The sequence below is a fragment of the Lagopus muta genome, chromosome 3, assembly GCF_023343835.1.
Source record: "Lagopus muta isolate bLagMut1 chromosome 3, bLagMut1 primary, whole genome shotgun sequence".
In the NCBI taxonomy this organism is placed as follows: domain Eukaryota; kingdom Metazoa; phylum Chordata; class Aves; order Galliformes; family Phasianidae; genus Lagopus; species Lagopus muta.
Genome location: NC_064435.1, coordinates 18,606,726 through 18,626,134, shown reverse-complemented (window position 1 = coordinate 18,626,134; position 19,409 = coordinate 18,606,726). Strand labels below are relative to the sequence as shown.

General features: G+C 36.4%; 1 protein-coding gene across 11 annotated transcripts in view; it reads left to right on the top strand.

Moving 5' to 3' along the window:
• Window positions 1-19,409, top strand: part of OXR1 (oxidation resistance 1) — a 240,885-nt gene that overhangs the window by 212,081 nt on the left and 9,395 nt on the right. For all 11 annotated transcript variants that reach the window (XR_007375873.1, XR_007375874.1, XM_048939870.1 and 8 more), the window contains one exon: window positions 1,838-2,000. Coding sequence is in view for 9 of the 11 variants with exons in the window: in XM_048939870.1 (XP_048795827.1) it covers window positions 1,838-2,000 (163 nt within the window). In the remaining 2 variants the exon portion in view is untranslated. The remainder of the gene's footprint in view (window positions 1-1,837; window positions 2,001-19,409) is intronic.

The following is a 19,409-nucleotide window of genomic DNA, read 5'->3' as shown; positions in this document are numbered from 1 at the left end:
CCCTTCAGCAGAGATAGTACAATTTCTTCACACAAATGTCTGTCCTAACAGTTCTGGTATAGCTATTCTTGTCTGGGACACATGGCCTCTTACAGTTACATCCAACTTTATTTTTCTTGTTCTATTCATATTACACTTCATTTAAAGGCAGTCTTTTTATTTATAACAATGATCAACTGATAAAGACAATTATTCTCTCAATTTGATTTTTTTAGTATAGCAGTGCAAATACTTACCTTCAGCATAAAGCAAAACTTACAGCATATTTCAAAAGTAGTAGTTCTTAGCTTATAGTTTATAGTCATTACCAGGGAGATCAGATAAATGATCTCTCTCTAACTTATTGGCACATTACCAATCTGGTTATTTACCTTAAATGTCCTCTGGCTTCACAGGTCTCGTAGTGGGATTGTTTTCGTAATATAATGTTAAACCAACTTGCTGAGCACTGCGCACTGGATGGATCAAAATAATTAGCATCAACTCAATTTTCTTTCACCTAGTGATAAGAAAGAAAATAAGCTTATCAGGAAAGAAATATCATAAAATTCATAATTTTTATTTGCTTTTTTAGCTGCTGTAACAGTTGCTTTTAAAGCTCTTTCGAAATAAATCTGACTTGATCTTTTAAAAACCTACAAGAACCTGGAAAATTAAATTAATAGCTCTGTGTGTGAGGTACTTGAAGCTTCTTTTTCTGTCTTAGAAGTTACCAAGCCTTATGCATCTGAAATTATTTGTTCTTTCTGTTAGTTTACTTTTTCATTATTTTCCTTTATCATTGTTATCTAGAGACGTTAGTTTTAAAGAGTGCTGACTTTGTATAACTGATCCTCATCCTAAACCTTCTAAACAAATGCACAGGCAAACAATAGTTGCAGTTGTGTAAAACTTTGCTGCACTGTATCTTTGGCTGTTTTTTGAGCATTCTGTTTTACAAAGATTAAGTAAGGGGGAGGGGGGGAAATGCAAGTACTGTTCTTCATGCTAATGTGCAGATTGACTGTTTAGTGAGAGATGTAGGAAAATTCTGTAGATAACTTATGCTATACAGTTCTACCTTTCGAAGCTGTCATTCCATGATGAAGAGATACTACTGGGTTCATTGTGCATCCTTTTCTGTTCACATACAGGAAATAATTAAGCAGCATAGACTGACCCCTGTTAGGGGTTGTAAACTACTTATGAAAATTTATGCATTTTGTTTTTTTTTTTTTCCAAACTGGAAAATGGTACCATTTGTGGCAGATAACTTAAAAGATGGTAATTTAAGTGTTGAGTACTTACTGCAGTGCTACAGATAAACTGAAAACCAGCCTATTGTCTAGTTATGTGCTTGCATGTTTTTTAGGCTTATTGCCTCACATATGTAGTGATTTTCATGGTCTGTATACTTTGATACCTGACTTGGGAGTGCTGAGCTATTTCTCAGGGGCAGGGAAAGCAGGCATGTTGTAAAAATTTTTGCAATCCTATGTACTTAACTGTCCATGTACTTCTAAATTAAAATTTAAAATGTAATGCTCCGTTTTGGTTTTGAAAGTTGTTTCAGTTGGAAACAGAACATTCCAATGGTTGAAGGACTGTGCTTGTGTATGAGAACACAGCTAGTCATTGCCAACTTGCTTCTTTTTTCCTCCAATTTCATAAAATTAAACGCAAGCAAATAACAATAACCTACAATAGTATAATGGTTGGTTTTTTTTACAAATGTAATCTAGTAAAATTTAGTAAAACAAAGTACCTCATGTTAAAATAAAAATAGGGTTTTATAATTGCGTAGCCCAGAAGTTTACCATGTTTTTTTTTCTTTTGTGTTGTTACTTGATTTCTCTAGGACAGATCACCTGTATGTCTTCTTTATCCAGTGGAGTCCAGAGCTATATGCAGAAGATACTGGGGAGTCTCTTCGAGAGCCTGGATTTATAGTTGTAAAAAAGAAGGAAGAACCTGAAACTACTGAAGAATCTACTACTGAAGATGCTGCTAAAGAGTGGGAGGTAAGAAAGAACAGTGTCAAAAACACAAAACTAGTATTTTAATAATATTCTTATGAAAATAAACATTTTCGTAATAAGAAGTACAAAGTGATGTACTTCTGTCTGCTTACTGTAATCATTATTGCTTAATTTATACCATCCTGATGCTTTGCTCTAACATGAGGTCAGGCAACATTTCACAGTTAAAGTCCATTTTGTCTGAGGCAAATTAAGTGAATAAAAATAAAAACCTCACACTACAATGTGATTACAGCAGAGAAGGTTTAACATTGATGAAGCAGACTTAATTTTCAGTCTAACTGACGTTCTGATGATATGTATTTCTTTATTATGCATTTGTCTAAAAATATTGGTAAGCCTCAAAACTTAGTGAGGAAAATTAATCAATTAATGAAATACTTTTCCAATAACCCAGTAAAGAACTTCTCAACTATTGTAACCTTTCAATACATAAATAAGTTGCATGGATTTTAGTAATATACTGTAACTGAAGCTATTTTCAATGAACACATCCTGTGCGAATCTGTGTCCACTGTGTTTCTATGGACACATCTTTACATGTCTGTAGTTGTTTCTTAGTGTACATACAGTAAAAACATTTGTAGTCTTGTGCATTCAAGTGTCGGTCAGAAATTGTGGTTCTTATCAAATTGTTTAAGTATCCAATCAGCAGTGATTGCTTTGAGTCTCAGGCCAGCAATTGCAGTATCTGACTGTAAGCTGGATTATTTTTTTTTTAATTTTCCTGTTGGAGGCTACTGAAACTGAACATCTCCATTCTTGTGTTTTATGTAATGTGAAGAAGCTTTACAAATGGCCACGGCCTCTTTATAGGTAATAGTTTTCTTAGCCTCAGCAGTTAGAACATTAGTAGAATTCTTAATTCAAATGTGTCACTTAGCTGAAGTATTAGGCCGGTGTTACAGCTGATGGACTACGTGGAGGATTTTGCTGAGATACTGATATAAATACATTGCATGGATATCTGATGAATCTTGAGATTTTCAGGTTTTGTCTTGCTCAAGTACTGTTACTACTAATACATGTTTTGATATTAACTCTAGCTCAAAGCCCTTTTGATGCTTTAAAGCTTTGCTTTTTGGGACACAGGGATTGGACTGGCAACTGACCAATTTTATTAAGGCACAATCTCTCAATGAACTTTTTGATAACAGGATGTTAATAGAAGTACAGAACCATTTCCAGAGAAAGTAGGGCAAGTTTTTCTTCAGGATTAAGCTTACAATGTGCTAGGATTTATCTGTGAAGCTGCTAGAGGCAGTGTTCTCCTGAAGTGTTAGTCACCATAAAATGAAGTCATCCCTTCAGCTTTTATTTAGATCTCCTCTGGAAACAATTGTAGACTGTACTTAAAAATGCCATTATTCCTATTTGTGGCGTGTGGAGATTATCTGAAATGTGGTTCACATAATCTAATCCAGGAAACAATTGGGAAAAACAATATTGAAATGTTTGACACTACCGGGTGATTCAACCTGTTATTTACAAATGAATTGCAGTGCTTTTAAAATGTGTGCTACAAAGTACCAGCAGACAGAATAATAGTCAGCAGACAAAATTGTGGCTGCTGTTATGCCCATTATTTCCACTACTGGTTTGTTCTGTTTCGTGTTTTTTTTTTTTTGTTTTTTTTTGTTTTTTTTTAATGCATTTCCTTTCTATAACCTACCAAACTTTTTCTCCCAGCTCTTGATCCTGATTTCATCCAAGGTAACAGGAGAACAATATCATTGACACTTCAGTAGAGCTGGGTTGTTCTTTTTTTATGGACATTGACTTGAAGAATAATTGCCTTCTTCAGAATACGTGGTAGGAAAGCTTGGAGTAGAAAGAAAATGGAAAATAAAAGCTTTATGTACAAATATATGACAAAGCACTATTGATCTTTTTTCTGAAAGAGGAAGCTAGTGGAGTAGTTTTCTGAAGGTAATGTCTCTGCTGTTGTCATGTGGTACTCCAAAAGTAGAGACAGTGAAGAGGATTAATAGTTAACCTAGATGTTTGCAGCTGTGCTTTGAGAGAGTCGTGATTGTCTGATAGTCTTGTATTGACACATGCAGGTGCAGCTTTTTTAGTGAGAGACTTTAAGGAATTACTGTGATTTTTGTTTGTTCAGTAGAAAAAGAATTAATGGAAAAAGGAAAGCAAAGACCTTAACATAAACAGCATGTGGAAATGTGTGCTTTCTTCTGCAGTCTGTATGGTTTGGTTGCCATGGAGTAAGTTAGCAGGTACAACTTCTGCTGATGTACTGGCAGGAGGATCAAGACTCCTGCCATCAGATAAACACTACTTTCATCAAATATGAAATATTGAGAAGTTAAAAGTATTTCAGAAAAAAAGCCTATGCTCTTAAGTCTTTGGTTCTTTGGGGTATTATCCTCATCTTCTTTTGCATTCAAGTGAATTTGTAGCATTCGTCAGGGAAGAGAATGTTTGGTTGTTCTGGTGAGTCTTGTTGCAGTCTGTACTGAGTTGGTTGGGGTTGTAAGACATTCCTACATGAAATGGCAGTATTTTGAGATTAACTAGACGAAGGAAAAAATGGAAAACAAGTGTGTACGCAGAGGTTTTTTTTTTTAACACATTAAGAGTGTAGTACAGAGTTGTTTATGTTCTACTGAACCTGTGCACTCATAAAGATGCATCTTGCAAAACCTGCTAATGAATATTTTTCTACAGAAGTGGAGCATAAATAGGACCCTGTTCAAACCTTTTGAGAGTCAGTGGGTCCTTTCTGGGGAGAATGGTCAACTGCAAAGGATATTCAGAGTAGTGTATCTAGATCTGTACTCAGAGGAAGTTGCTGTCTTCCAAGAACTTAAAGCAAGGGAAAGGTGTTGGAGAGGAGACAATGGAAATTACTGTGTAAGAATGCATAATGGAGAAATGGCATAATTTGTGCTTTCCTATGTTTTTTTTAATATAAATTTTTTGTATGTCCTGTTTGTCTTATTGAAGTACTAATTGATCTCTTTAGAGAATTTTAGATTTGATTGTAGAATAAATCAAAACTCTACTGAGGTGAGATACCACAATTAAGTGCCTTTATTAGGTGAGGTAACACTAAATTAAGTGTCATGCAATGTTGGAAATACGATTTTTCAGCATAAATCCTATATCTGGTCATCAATTAGAATGCTTACAGGAAAAATGGAATTACTCAGTATGGACAGAGCTAAATATTTCTGAGACATCCAAGAGGTTCTAAGCAGTTTTGATGACATCAGTTAAAGAAATATGTTTTTTATTAAGTATTTTAATAGAAATAAACAGAAGAATTATTCTGTCTTGGAACAGTTAATTGTATGAAGTACTGATTCCTCCTTTCCCTTTGCACTTCCCCTTGTCATCAAATCTTATTGCAGTTTTCCATGATTGAGTCATACTTCAGATCTGCATGAATCTTAAATAATGATCCATAAGAATGCTGAGAACAGGAAGCTCATTGTCTTAGGACCTGCAAGCTAGTCTTAAAGTAGTTGGAAGCTGAACTGTTACAATGGTATCCATTAGTGTATCTGTTGTTTGGTAACACAGAAAGCCAGATTGTTTTGAAGCTGACTTGAAGTCTGCTTCCCAAGTGAAGCAAAGCTGATAGATGTTTGCAGCCAATTTTCCCAGTTTCCTGAATCATTAACAAAAGAGTTTTCAGAAATTCAGTTTGTTTTTATGGAAAAATGAATGTCACAGGATAAAGTCTCCAAGTGAAGTAAAAGCAGAAGGATTTTCAGGATTAGGATATTGGATATAGACGTGAAGTTCTTTACTTGATCTGGATGGTAGCCTGTGACACTACTGTAGTAAAATGGGCCCATCAGTGAATATTGCTGTCTCTCCTTACAAAAACTTAGGGCTTACTTATACTTAATAGTATGTTTTTTTATGAATTTATTTCCATTCTCTGTTCTGTATTTTCTAAATAAAGCACCCGCTTGCCATGTCTTACAGCACAATGACTACAGCACAATGACCACACCACATTTTAAGATGTATGTCAGAGGAGATAATGCAGATCAGCAGAAAGCAGGAAGTCTGGAAGGTGTAGAGTTGTTGATATTAGAAATGTTGTCTCTTAATTAACTAACAAATACATGCCATACTGACTTTTTTTTATATTATGTGCTATTTTGAAATCATTAGATCTCTATTATTAAGTAACAGTTAATGGGTTTCGCTCTTGGTCTGGGCAGTGAAATTCTTATGAATTTCTGTGATTGAAGAGAAACTGGCAGCAGTTAACATAATGCAGTGCCTTTCATAGAAACTGGTCACTTGTTCTTTCTTCTGTATTTAACTCAGATAATGTAGAAATCTGAACTTTTGTGGTTAGGGTATTTCTTGCTTTACTCAAGTTGTTTTCTCTACTTAATCTGCTCTGAAACTATTTTTGAATGTGTATTCACTACATAGAGCAACTGCAAGCTGCAGCTGGAATCCTGAACATGGAATTGTAACTGATGGTTATTTCATGCATTTGAACTGAGATAGTCCTTGTGATAGGAATTGAAGTTGAATCATACGATTAAGAATCTTAATCGTAGTGTAGAGACTCCTAATGGATTTCAGAGTGCCTCTGGAAATGCAGAAACTTTTGTGGATAAGAAAATGCCTTTATTTTTTTACAAACTGTTGAAAAAAAGGGTAACTTAAATTAGATTTCCTTTCTTAAGGAAGTGTTATCAGCCAGCAAGGCACTGTGCCAGTCAGTGCTGTACAGTGTACCCTAGAAGCTGGCTATGGTACTGCTGGGTGTTTCTTGCAGGCAGACCGGAGTTAATCACAGTCTCACTTCAGTCTTCAGCTTCTTAGTCTATGTACCAGCAGAAGTTGTTGCAACAAAGATGTTCAAACATCCAGATGTTCTGGAAGACAGAGTTGTTGTTTTGCTTAGGAGCTAATACCTGAAATGTTGTTTATAGGCTGAGACATCATTATTTCTAAACTTGACACAGTTTTCAAATTTACGTGAAAGGCTTTTCATACAAAATAGTTGGTCTACTTCTTATTGAGAGGTCTGATATCTTTTTCAGAATCTCTGCAGCAGAGAGGTGAAAGAAGTGTGCTCCCAATTTTGTAGATCTTGACAACTTGTGTGTTTGCAGATTTAATATGCAGGATATACATCTCTCATCAGATTTGTCTTCCTAAGCCAAAAACAAAACAAAACAAAAAAACAGCAGTATTGATAATTCTAGTGTTGCTTTCAGTTAGATTATAGCAGTGTATATGGAAGCTTTGCTATTTTAACTGCTGCTTGAGTGAGCTTTCAGTCTTTACTTTTTTCTTTTGGATTCTTTCATGATAGAAGTTATTACAGTCTGGGAAACATGTCTGTTAGATTTAATAAGTAGCAACCTCATCTCTTTAAGAATGCATTCAAATAAGTACATACATCACTGAACATGAAACCAATGTCAGTGTTTATTATTCATGTTTGTTCCCAGAAAAGACAATATAGCAGTGTAAAAACAACCTTTCTTCTCATCTGGCAAAAATGCAGACGGCCAGTAAATTGCAGTGAAGACACTTAAGCAATACAGTGTGGTTCCTGTGATTTGTTTTCCTCACCTTTTAGGATTGCTTCTGAAATTAGAGGATTAAATTTTAGAAACAGTGTCATTTTGCATAGTGCCTCAGTTTTCCTAGGAGAGACATTTGTAGCTTTTTGTCATAGAACTTGAGTACCTACAAAGCTGCATATAGAAGAAGTTTTAAAACAGAGTAATTTCTCCCAAAAGCACATTTGGGCATCTCTGGACTGACTTCCATCCTGTAAGAGGAAAAGAGCAGGAGAAATACTTAGTTACTAAGGTGATACCATTCAAAAGTGTATGCATATTACATATAAGGATTGTAGAATTCAATTTCTATCTCTTTGGTATCAGGATGTTGTTAGTTACAAAATGAAACAGAATAATGCCGTCTAACCAAATTGCAAAGGTATTTCACACCCTACATCCTGTTTTTCTCAGTGTGCTGCTCATCCTGTTTTTTGCTTGTGGTTTTGTAAGCTGATAACTTTGAATGTTGCATGGCTAATGTATAAATTCATTTGAGGGAAAACAAAACATCTCATAAATTGTGTTGGTTTGTACTTTTTCTTTCTCTTTTAAAGACAGATTAACTTATTAGAAAAAATGTATAACTGTTGTTAAAAAGGCCTTGTGTGTTTCTGCCTTGAATGTTAATTGTGTAGAGATCTTGCTTAGCTACGAACTAGTAATGGCACTAACAAGTCTATCATTTGATACAAGTAGATGCATTTTGTTGTGTTCTGTTGTCTGGGTAGTAAATAGGTTGATGCTCCTAAATGTGTGCTGCAGATACATTGGGTCTGAGCTGCTTTTCCTTATCTGTGGATTCTCTTTAATTATGAACTTCTCTGGCAAGGCATGTATCAACTAGCAAAAAGATGCAAGGTTCTGGTTCAATTTAACAGATTAGCAGTAAAACCCAGAAATGCACCAAAAGATAAAAGAACAGTGTATTTTGTCTTTAATTAGAGAATGCTCCTGGGGTTGAGATTCTTAGATGAGCTCTTTTCCTCTAATAGAAATTTATCTTCTAGCCGTAGAGGGGGGGGAAAAAAATGAAGAAGCAGAATGAAGGTCATTCACAAGACAAAGCATTTTGTCACTTCTGTGACTGCACTGCTTCACAGTGATGCCCGGACTCTTGTTACCTGCTTTGTATGTGCCTTCCCCTTCCAGTGTACTCCCAGCTGTAGAGCAGCTACCAGCTGATGGCCAGAGCTGCTGGAAGGCTGAACATCAAAACAAGGTCAGCAGGCAGACTGATTTGGAAAAGTCTCTGGTGCATTTACTCCTGTTAAACTTTGTAATTCTACTTAGGTGAGAAAGTAAGCTTTCAGATCTCACCAAGCAAGTTCATTGCTCTTATTTTTCTTTTGAGCAAGATGTAAAAATCCTTTCAAGAAGCTCTTGGTTGGAGCTGCTCTCATTTCAAGAGGAACTAGAAACATTCAAACATACAACATTTAAGTTATTTTAATTATTTTAGATTTAGAAAAAGAAAAGTAGGAAAGTTCTAAAATCAAAACTGTGATGGCGTGCATTTATAGGCTCTTCCTCTGGTTTTGGAGAAGCATTGTGTTAGCTAGGGTTTGGGAGGAATTTATTGTGTTATTTTCGTAAGGGAAACAAAGCTGAGGGGGAGTTACTTCTGTGATTAGCTTTCTCTTTTGCCTCAGATACATTTCATCAGGCATTTTGAAAGAAAGAAATGGATAGTATGCAGAAAATCTAAGCTTGGCCTAGTGGATTTATTTCTTGCAGATTTTCTTACATGTATTGCAGTTTTTTTTAACATGAAACAATTTTAATTCAGTCTGTACAGCGTGTTTGTTGCTTTATCCTTAGGCATTAGCTCTCTTAGTGATTTAAAAAACAGTAAATGAGGTTTTACTTGAATCTTACACACCCAAATACCATATGAGTTCTTCTGTAATGGCAGGTTTGAATGTCCCAGTAATTTAAATAATAATAATAATAAAATAATGCTCTTCCTAGTAGTTTTTCTAAGTTGGAACAAAGTCTCTAAAGAGTTACAGTTACCAGCTCCTAAGAAACTTTTTTTTTTTTTTTTTTTGAGAAAGAGAAACATCCATCTGAATTGTATTAACAGGGAACCCCATATAATGAGGTATTTCAGAGTGTGCTTTGCTGTATAGTTAAGTGTGAGTTCTGCTATTGTTTTCCTCAGCTTAGCGTTCTTAGCTTTTAGATCAGAGCAGCTGCACAAGTGATCGATGTGTTAATGCTGTGCTGCTGTCTGCTGCTGTCTGCTGCTGCCTTTGCTTGTTCACTATTTTTTCCTAGGACTAGGAGAGCTGAGGTAGAGAAGGGGGAATAAAGCCTGCAAATGCTCCTGCAAGGAAACTCTCAAAGGAATGCTTTAAGTATTACAGCTGAACGCACCTATTTAAACATCCTTAAAGGAAAATAAATTAAAACACAATTCCAGAAAAAATAAGAATTTAGCATCTAGAATACTTTAAAACCTTCAGAAATTTACTACTTATTAAACTTTAACCAGTGTTGGAACACCAAGAGAATACTGACCGTTTGTGTGTACTTGTGAACAATAGTGAGACAGACTTGTTTTAATACTGAATGTGAATTTGTTGCTGGTAGAATTTGTTAATAATGAGTGGTGGTGTCACAATTTCATAAGCAGCTGCTAATTTAGTATTTCTGAGCATTGTGTACAAAAAAAACTAAGTTCTGTATCTTTAAATATTTTAGCCTTTAACAAACTCGTTCTCTGCAACCACCCTTGAATACAGGAAACCTTTCTTTTTCTGTACCGTCATCATTTGGGATGCGACTCCCCTACTGTACACTTGCTCATTTGTTCCCTGCCATGTCAGTCAAACCTGCATCTAGCAGCCTATCCTGTCACCATTGTGGGGCTCTGTCCGTGCCTGGAACTGACTGCAGGTAGAGAGAATGCTTTCAAACATCTTCTAATCATTCTTTTGTCTCCTTTTAGAAGGGAAATGGCTCGTCTCTGGCATGTAAAAAAGGGAAGAAAGCATAAGCTAGTTAATCATAAATATGGTCCGGTAATTTTTAGTGTAGTGCATTTGTTATTTCATTCTCATGTTACGCTGGTGCATAGACAGTTTCTGAAAGTTTAAATTTAGAATGTGTAAACAGGATATGAAGTCAGATATTCACTGTTTTTGAGTGCATAATTTATCAGGTGTATAGTTTAATTGCTGATATTCCATTGACACTAGATGAGGAATTACTTTGAAAGTTAGGGGACTATAGCAGTTTTAATGCTGGTAGGTTTTGGTGTTTTCCTCACTTCTGGACTAATACATCCTATATCAACAAAATCTTGGTTTGTAGCTCAATACATTTATTTGTAATTTGCATTAGCATTTAAGAGTAGAAGTGTAAATCCAAGCTGCTGTTGCTGTATAGTTTCTTAGGAGTTATTCAGCTGTGTTTCTGCTAATGCTTCTGGCTTCATGGTATTGTGTGCTGGCTGTACTTGTGTCTGTAACAAAGGGAGGGGGGAAAGGCAGAACACTGTTCTGATACTTCATTAGATTTATGGTAGTAACCATATATTTTTCTGTATTGTTTTGTCCAGGAAGGCTTAAATTTGCAGTAGAATTTAAAAAAAAAAATAATTGTCAGACTTGCAGAACAGTAATGTCTTTGGGGAAAGGGAGGAAGCAATCTTGATAATTTACTTGTGCTTTATGAGCTGGCAGACCTGGAAGAATATTATTTTTCTAATTATTTTTAATTCAGACTGAGAGATTTTTTTGCTGTCTTCGTAAGAGTTGGAGATGCACATTTCTGGTGTGTGTATCTTCTAAATATAGAGAAACAGATGCATCTTTTTTTTCTTTTAATATAGAAGTAGTATACCCCGTTGCAAGTATTCCCTTTTGTGTTAGCCAAAGTCACATATGCTAACGAAAGCATAGCACATTCATGCAAAAGTGATAATCAACTCCTCCAGAGAGTTTGATCAGTGTGAGAACCTGACCTATAGGAAGGCTCAATTTTGAGGATCTTCTCTGCTGGGAGAGTTGTAGAGAGCAATTTTCTCTTATATAAAACAAAGTTGGTAAGAAAAAAAGGATGTAGAAATAACTAGGGGGAAGAATATTCTAATGCTACTATGTTGACAAGAGATGCTGTATTTTTTTATTTTTGTTGTTATTTTCCTCTGGTGAAAGGTCATGATGCTAATATGTCAGTGTAACCTTAAAAAAAGCGAGAAGAATTGCAGCCATTGCTTGTGTTATGCAAGACAGTGGAAAGCATATTAAACTGGCAAAAATATGAAGCTTTGTCTAAATGTTTCATCAGTGTTCTTTTGAAGCTCAGATGAAAGCTCAGCTGACATGAAATTAACGTAGTTGCTGGACCAAATGGAATTACATGTGTCAAGTAAATACACTTTTATTAGGCATAAATCGCTCTGGTATGTTTACCCAGGACACCTTTGCTATAGGTGGTAGAGTAAATGCTTCTTGATGCTTTCTCACAGAAATCCAAAAGCGATCAAAATCTCAGTGGCTATCCAAGGCATTTTGCTCCCGCGTTAAAATGCCAGTGATAAGTTTGCTTCCTAGCTTGTCTGGTTTTCTTCGCGAACTTATTTCATATTGAGTCTCTTTGTTCTGTAAAAGAAGGGATGCCAGTAAGTCTCTAGAATGTCCAAAATGCTGGCAATTGTTCTTTCTGTCAAAGCACTTTCAGAGGAAAGGCTAATGAGAACAAAAGGTGGAATGCTGCCTTTCCAAGTGCTTGTTGTGACTGGAATGTTTCGCATAGCTTCTATAGGGGTTGTTAGCCAGAGGGGAAAAAGCCAGTAAAACCTTATCTTAGGCTTTTATATTCTGAAGATATTATGCAAACAGCATTAAAATGGTGTTGGTTTTAATGGTTTCCATTTCTTGAGGCTTACATAAACTTGGAGATTCTTGAAATAGAATTTTCCTTGTGAAAGATGAAAATGTAATGCTTCACTAGCTGTTGATGCTAGAAGTGTAAGGCTGCTAGCAAAAACTTTCAGAAGTCAGTTTTTCCATCCTGAGTTTTGTTAGAGTTGCAGTTGTGAACTGATCTGAGTATTTTTTTTGAGTAAAACAACACCACCACCACAACCAAACAAACAAAATCAACAGTAATGATGCAGGGTGTAGCAGAGTGCTTTCTGTAGTGATTATTAAGTCTACAACCTTGTACTAATGACAGATGTTTGCCATATCCAGGTTATTAAATACTGTATTATTAATAATTGTGAAATCTTAGGTCTCACAAGAAATACTATGCAGTAGTAGATTAATATTTGAAAAGACTAGTTATAAGCTGAAAGAAAACAAGCAAGTAGCAGAGGCTCATTTTCAGTGCGTTTTTAGTGGTTTGTGCTATCAGATTGTCCGCAACTGACATGGGATTCAATTGCCTGCTTTTAAGCATATGTGGCGTCTGTATGGCACAGCACTTTGTCACACCTGAGGGGATATTTGCACGGCATGATCAGATTTGGTATTTTACTTTGATCAATCTGTCTTCAAGTGGCAGCTTGAGGTCAGGCACTGAGTGCTTTGATTGAGGCAGTTCGACTTGTAGTTTATCTGCTAGTGCTGAAACTGCCTTGCATTATTCCATAAGACAAGTTCATTGACAAAGGAACCAAATTGACATCTCTTTAAGAAAGGGATTTTCGTAATTCTGATTGTTAGCTCTTTGCACAGGCATCATAAGCTTTGCTTAATATTTGTTTCTGTTAAATAAACTTGTTGGCATTCTCTCATATTAATGATTTCTAATACCTTGAAAAAATAGTTTGTTATGAAGGATTCCAGACTTTGTGTTAATGTTTTGTATGCTTAAGACTTTGCTCTTTTAAAGTTCATTTATTAATTGTGGTTATTGCAGAACTTTTAATTTTTCCTCAACATATATTAATTATGACTTTCTCAATTTTATGGTTGTTGTAGACTCAGCGCTTCAAGGTGGGTAATTAACAGTTCTTCTGCAGTGCTGTGGAGACCCCTGATCACAGGGAGGACACTGTTGTCTTGTGACATACTGAGCTCTTCTGTCACCACTCTGGAAAGTATCTTGGTGTGCAGTGTTCTGAGACTACCAGTTTTAAAAAAGAACAGTAATGCCTGCCAGCTCAGTGGTCTCAGGTCCCTCTCCTTTGCCTATAATGGCTAACTCTTGTACCTTCCCTTCCTAGTCACCAGTAGCATGACAGGAAGCTACTTTGGCTGAGTGCTACACAGAGCTAAATTGCTTAGCTCTACTGCCACACTGCTGTCTGAGCTGACTTGCATAAACTCCATTCCTGGCCACAGGTAGGGTCCAGAACTAAAGAAGGACCATGGTCCTGCTAAGCTGCATTGTAATCCTACCCTTTCAGTTCGTATTTTGGCTTGCTTAAAGTGCTGCCTGGTTGCTCATTTATCCATTTGTATTTTGCTCATTTCTTTGACTGTAAAACATTAAGAGTCTTCCTCTCTGGGTTTGGTTGGGATTTGTTTCTTGGGGTTGTTGAGTCTAAATTTTGAGATGCTGCATTTGCCTTTAAGTAAATAAATAAAAAGTGATTTCAAAGTATTTCATAACCATATTCAGCTCATGAGTATTCACTGGAATCTATTTACAGCCCTTAGAGAAGTTTTTATACTTTCTTGCCCTTTCTCAGTCACTGATAATATAGCAATAGATTGGCTTAAAGTAACTTGTAAATGACCTAATAAAATTACCCAGCTGATTTTTTTTTTTTTTAAATGAAATAACATATAACAAGATGTAGAACTTGGGAGTTTAGAAATAGTGCTCACAAAGGAGCTTTCAGTTCACCTGGTTTTGCACAGGTGTATTAAGAGTGAACAGAACGGTTTGATGTTTTCCTCATTTTATATTTCTTCTGTTTGTAGTCAGCTAAGCATGAGAGTGTAGATAACTGATGCTGAAGAGAACTGTTGCTCATTCTCCATTCTTATCTTTCAGAAGCACTGTTCAGTTCTGATAAGATACTCCTCTGTCAAGGGACTTATTCAGCAGTTTAACTCTGAAAATACAGCAGCTGCTGCCTTCAAACTAAGTACAGCATGTTTACTCATGCAACTGTGTATTAGGTACACGTGTTGATCATTTTTTTACTTAATTAAACTGGCAGAGGTATTCCTTACTGACGTGAGCAGAGTTTACAGCAGTGTATAGCAGAGTGATATAACCAGTGGTTGAAAGGGTTGAAGTTCTGTGTGTGGCAAGCTCTCCTTTGTGGATATTCAAACAACTGTAAGTGCATTTTCATGTGTATTGTTAATGGACAAGTTCCATATATAACTGATTTGTGTTATTGTTTATTGGGTATGCTAACATATCTTGCAAGAGGAGGAGGGCTTTTAACCTGTTTGCAGAAAAAATACAGAAAGTTTTCTGTAAAAGGAGAATCTTAAGTTAAACAATTAATATGTAAATCCTGTTTGACTTAATTGCATTAAAAATTAAAAGTCTTACATTCTAAATAGTCAAATATAACTGGTGCAAAATTAAGCTGAAAAGCATTCACACAGTCATGCGACTTACTAAATATTTTCTCAGCTGTATTGGTTTAGAATAATATTATATCTCTTATCCCGTGGTATTTCAAACTTGACTAGCTGTTGGAATTTTAGTCTGGTAGACTATTTCAAGTCCCTAAGCAGAATCATTTTTGTGCTGAAATGCTAATCTCTGCATATGGCACTGCATATTCTTTGCTTTGGTCTCTACCAGCCAGTGCCCAGTTTAACTGTAAGGGCTTTAGTTATTTTTGTCTCCAGCTGTATTCTTCTTGAACCAGGATTTAACTAAAGGGACAGCAGAGAGTTCTTCAAGAATGCTTTCTCACTACACAAAGTAGTTACTTTCAGTATCCAGTGATACAATGAGGGTGCAGTAAATAAAGTGTACTGCAAACTAACATAGGTATGCCTATTTTAATCCTGGGCAGAATACCTAGATCACTACTGTTCAAGTATTCCAGAAACTTCTGTGTAGGGATATGGTCTGCATTGGAATTTTGATGACCGTATCTTGTACCATAAGGACTTGAATACAAGAGAATTTGTCCAACTTGTAGGTGGATCCTGCTTGGTGTTTGCCAAGAACAGAGATTCTGAAGCCTCTCTTGTTCTGAAGCTGACAAAAGTGGACACAACACTACACATAGAGCTTCTCAACTTCTCCTGATAAAGGAATATGAATTTTCCTTTGCTATTTAGCATTGCTCTTTCATCTGTCACCTGGAATGCGATTAACCTTCTTTGTCACAAGTAGACTCTGTTAAACATGTCTGTCAGGACACTAGATCCAGCCTCTTTCTGACCCTCAGTCCTTTTCTGCAAAGCTGCTCTCTAGCCAACTAAACTTCTGCCTGCACTGCCACATGGGACTGTTCCATCCCACCTGGATCTGTTATTTCATCTCTCCAGCTTCTTGATGTGTCATTGATTAGCAGCCTTCAGCCTTCAGTGTATGGACTGCTTTCTCTAGGTTTTGGTCCCTTCACTAGGCTTGCTGATGGTGTATTCTGTGTCACCATTCAGGATACTAATTAGTAGATTAAGCAGTACAGAATCTAATAGTGACTCTTGGGGATTATCCCTGGTTAAACTTGAATCAGTATCATCAACCCTTTGAACCCAGTAGTCCAGGCAGTTTTTCAGCCTTGTTCTCCGCATATTAAACTCATAACTGATTTGACTCAAAACCTACTACAGGTTTATTTCAGAAATCCGTCCAGTATGATGGCTGTGAAAGTGCAGTTTCATATATGAAAGACCTTTTGGCATATTTATAATAAATAGCATATGAAATACTAATAAAGTATGGTGAAGAAGAATGTAAGCTCAAAATAGAATGCTACAAAAAGCATCTTCTGGAATTGATCAGGATAATAGACAGTGTAGAGAACAGAAGAAAATCACAGATTTATTGAACTTTGTAAAATAGAGTGGAGGATTAATTTGGTTACAAAGAAGGAACCTTAATGGAATAAGATTTAAGCTGAATATGAATAAAACCATTTCGTAGAAGCAGAGGGACCTTCTAGTTAATGAAGTTAATACCATTTCAAATAGCTATCTCAAACCCTGTAGGAACAAAATGGTAGCTGTTTTCAAGATATAGCTCAATTGGTTTGAATGAAGTAGTAATTTTGTTCACTGTAAAGCAGAAATGAGTAGTGCTGACCTGAACTCTTAATTGTTTTGTAAGAGGCCACACACTATTCCCTGCTGTTGAACTGTGAACTACCTTGATGCATATTCAAGGATTTCTTTCTATGAAAAGATGTATTTATGAGTACATAACCTTCAAACTACTTTGTCTTCTGGTTTACTCTTACATGGTTTACTCAGAATGCTAGCATGGGTTCTATACTTAAAATATATACTAGATTTGAGAGGATGGATTGTTTTATTTTCAGTCTTTAATTTTCCTCTATGTAGCTTGATGTTCTATGGCATGCTTTTGTGATGCTTGTGGTTGTGTAGTTGTGTACTGTTGGCATGCTGGATTTTTCCACAGGACAGATGTGGGAAGTCCTAGTAAATGTGACTGTGTGAAGCAGGTTCAGGATGTCATAGCAATATTACTGGATACTTGAATAAGTATCCTTGTTTCTTCCAGGTCAGAATTTTTTGAGCATAACTTGTTCACATTGTTTTGAAAGCCCAAACTTTCCCATGTCATGTGACATGCCAGGCTTACTAGTTCTGTTTCTTAGTGATCTGAGAAGTTTACAGGTGCAGTTTGGTGATAGAGCATGCATTTGGCAGGCTACAGGCAAGACAGCGTTGCCTGTAAAATTGCCAACATTCAAGTATTTGGAACAGCAACTGTACAATGGTGTAGGAATTGAGTTGTGGTTTTTTTTTTTTTGGTTTGGTTTGGTTTGGTTTTTTTGGAAGGAGTGGTGGAGGGGAAGAGTCTGCTGAAGTCATCAAATACCTATGACCCATTTTAAGTTACACCACTTATGCGACAGAAGCAGTAAGTCTTAATGGGCTGTTACTGTCATTCTGAAAAGCAAGGAGTTCACAAGCTGATGGGAGGAATGACGTGTATGTATATAATGAAGTGCAGTGGAAAATAAGTGATGAAACTATGCTATCACTTGTATGCTAGACAGGAATGCTATTAAAGCTTTGCATTCAACTACTTGATTTTGAAAATGCACAAACCAATACAATTTACAGTATGTTTTTTTTTCTTAAGAGAACAGAAAATGATTGAACTAAAATGAGTGCTAGTAGTTTAGATTCAGTAATAAATCTGGATGTCACATACACTCCTTTTGCCTTGCCTTGCAGTTGCAAGGGTAGAGTGAACCATCAGTGCTCAAGAGCCAGTCATGTGTGACTAGACTCTGTTCTCAGGACAGTGGCGAATATCTGGTGGAACTCCTTGTAGTAGGGGCAGACAGACGGAGAGCTGCTGGACTTCTTATCTTCCTTTGCACCATAATATGATCTCTGGAAGCTTTTAGTAAACTGACTAAATGGGGCATCCATGTAATCTGTTAATAACCTGTTTTAAGATGCTTTCATACAAATGATGATTTTGAGTCTTTTTCAAAATCACAGTCTCCTGCAGTTGCATAAAAATGACTGCTGTAATCCTTTAGCCAGCTTTTTGCACTCAAAGCAACATATTGTAGAGCTTTCTGACTAAAGGCTTCCCGGCTGTATGCATCCTGCCAAAACAGGTGGTGTTTGGAGTGAATGTATTGAAGGATGAGCAGCTCATGAAGGCTTGGAGGTGAATGGAATGTATGTGACAGAGATACTGTGGAGATGGTATTGAGGAGTTAATAAACTTTGGTCCTGCTATCTGAACTGTTAGAGGAGTCAGAATGTACTAAGAAGCCTGAGGTTTGCTTCTGGTTATTCTTTTGAGAGTGGACTGGATTCAAAGGATTCATTAAATCTGTGTGTAAAGAAGGTTTGAGAGGGTGTTGGGATGAGGAGTTTGGGTTAAGGCATGCAACTCTGACTAATATGAGGGCTACTCCAAAAGGGATGCCTCCTATTTTGTGATGCCAACCCACAACATCAGAGGTAGATGTTGATGGTATGGCAGTAGAGGTTGAACCTTCCCACCAGCATCCTATTACATGTTATTGTCATGTGACAAATGGTAACAGAGGACAGTCTGACATGGTTTCTGATATGGAAGTATGTATGAAACAAGGGTTAGTCATTGAATGTCTCCAGATGGAAAAAAAATGACGCTCATTGACATTCATTGGTGGTTGCTGAATGTTTATGGAGATCAAACAATGAATGTGAGCACAGTGAGGTGATAGGTGGTGCATTTTGGCACTGGTGTTAGTAGATCACCTATTTTTCACAAGCATGGCAAGCAGGCTTTTGTTCGTGGCTGACAGAAATGCACACCTAATGGTGGTGATGGTGACTACGTTGAAAAATAATGTTTTGCAGTTGAGAATTTTCTCTATCAAGTACTGTTATCGTGTTCTTTGTTTCTTCTGTACTTTCTATAGAAGTAAATGTGAGGCATTACTTTTGAAGCAACCTACGTAGCATCCTGATACTAGAAACTTCATGTGCTACTTTATCAGCTATACATTCATAATAAAGCAGTGAGATCATCAGACTGCTGGTACCATCAGTGTTTGTTACTTTGCTGTGTCTCCTCACAAGTCTAAAATCATTTCCATGTCCACTGTCCTTGCAGAAACAAACATCTTTTAGCACTTCTTGTCTGTTTTTATCAAAGCTCACTTTTCCTTCATTACTTTTCTCCATTTTTTTTCTTACGTTTTTTTACTTTTCTTCAACTGTCAGTGGAATTATTGTCTTCCTGTCTC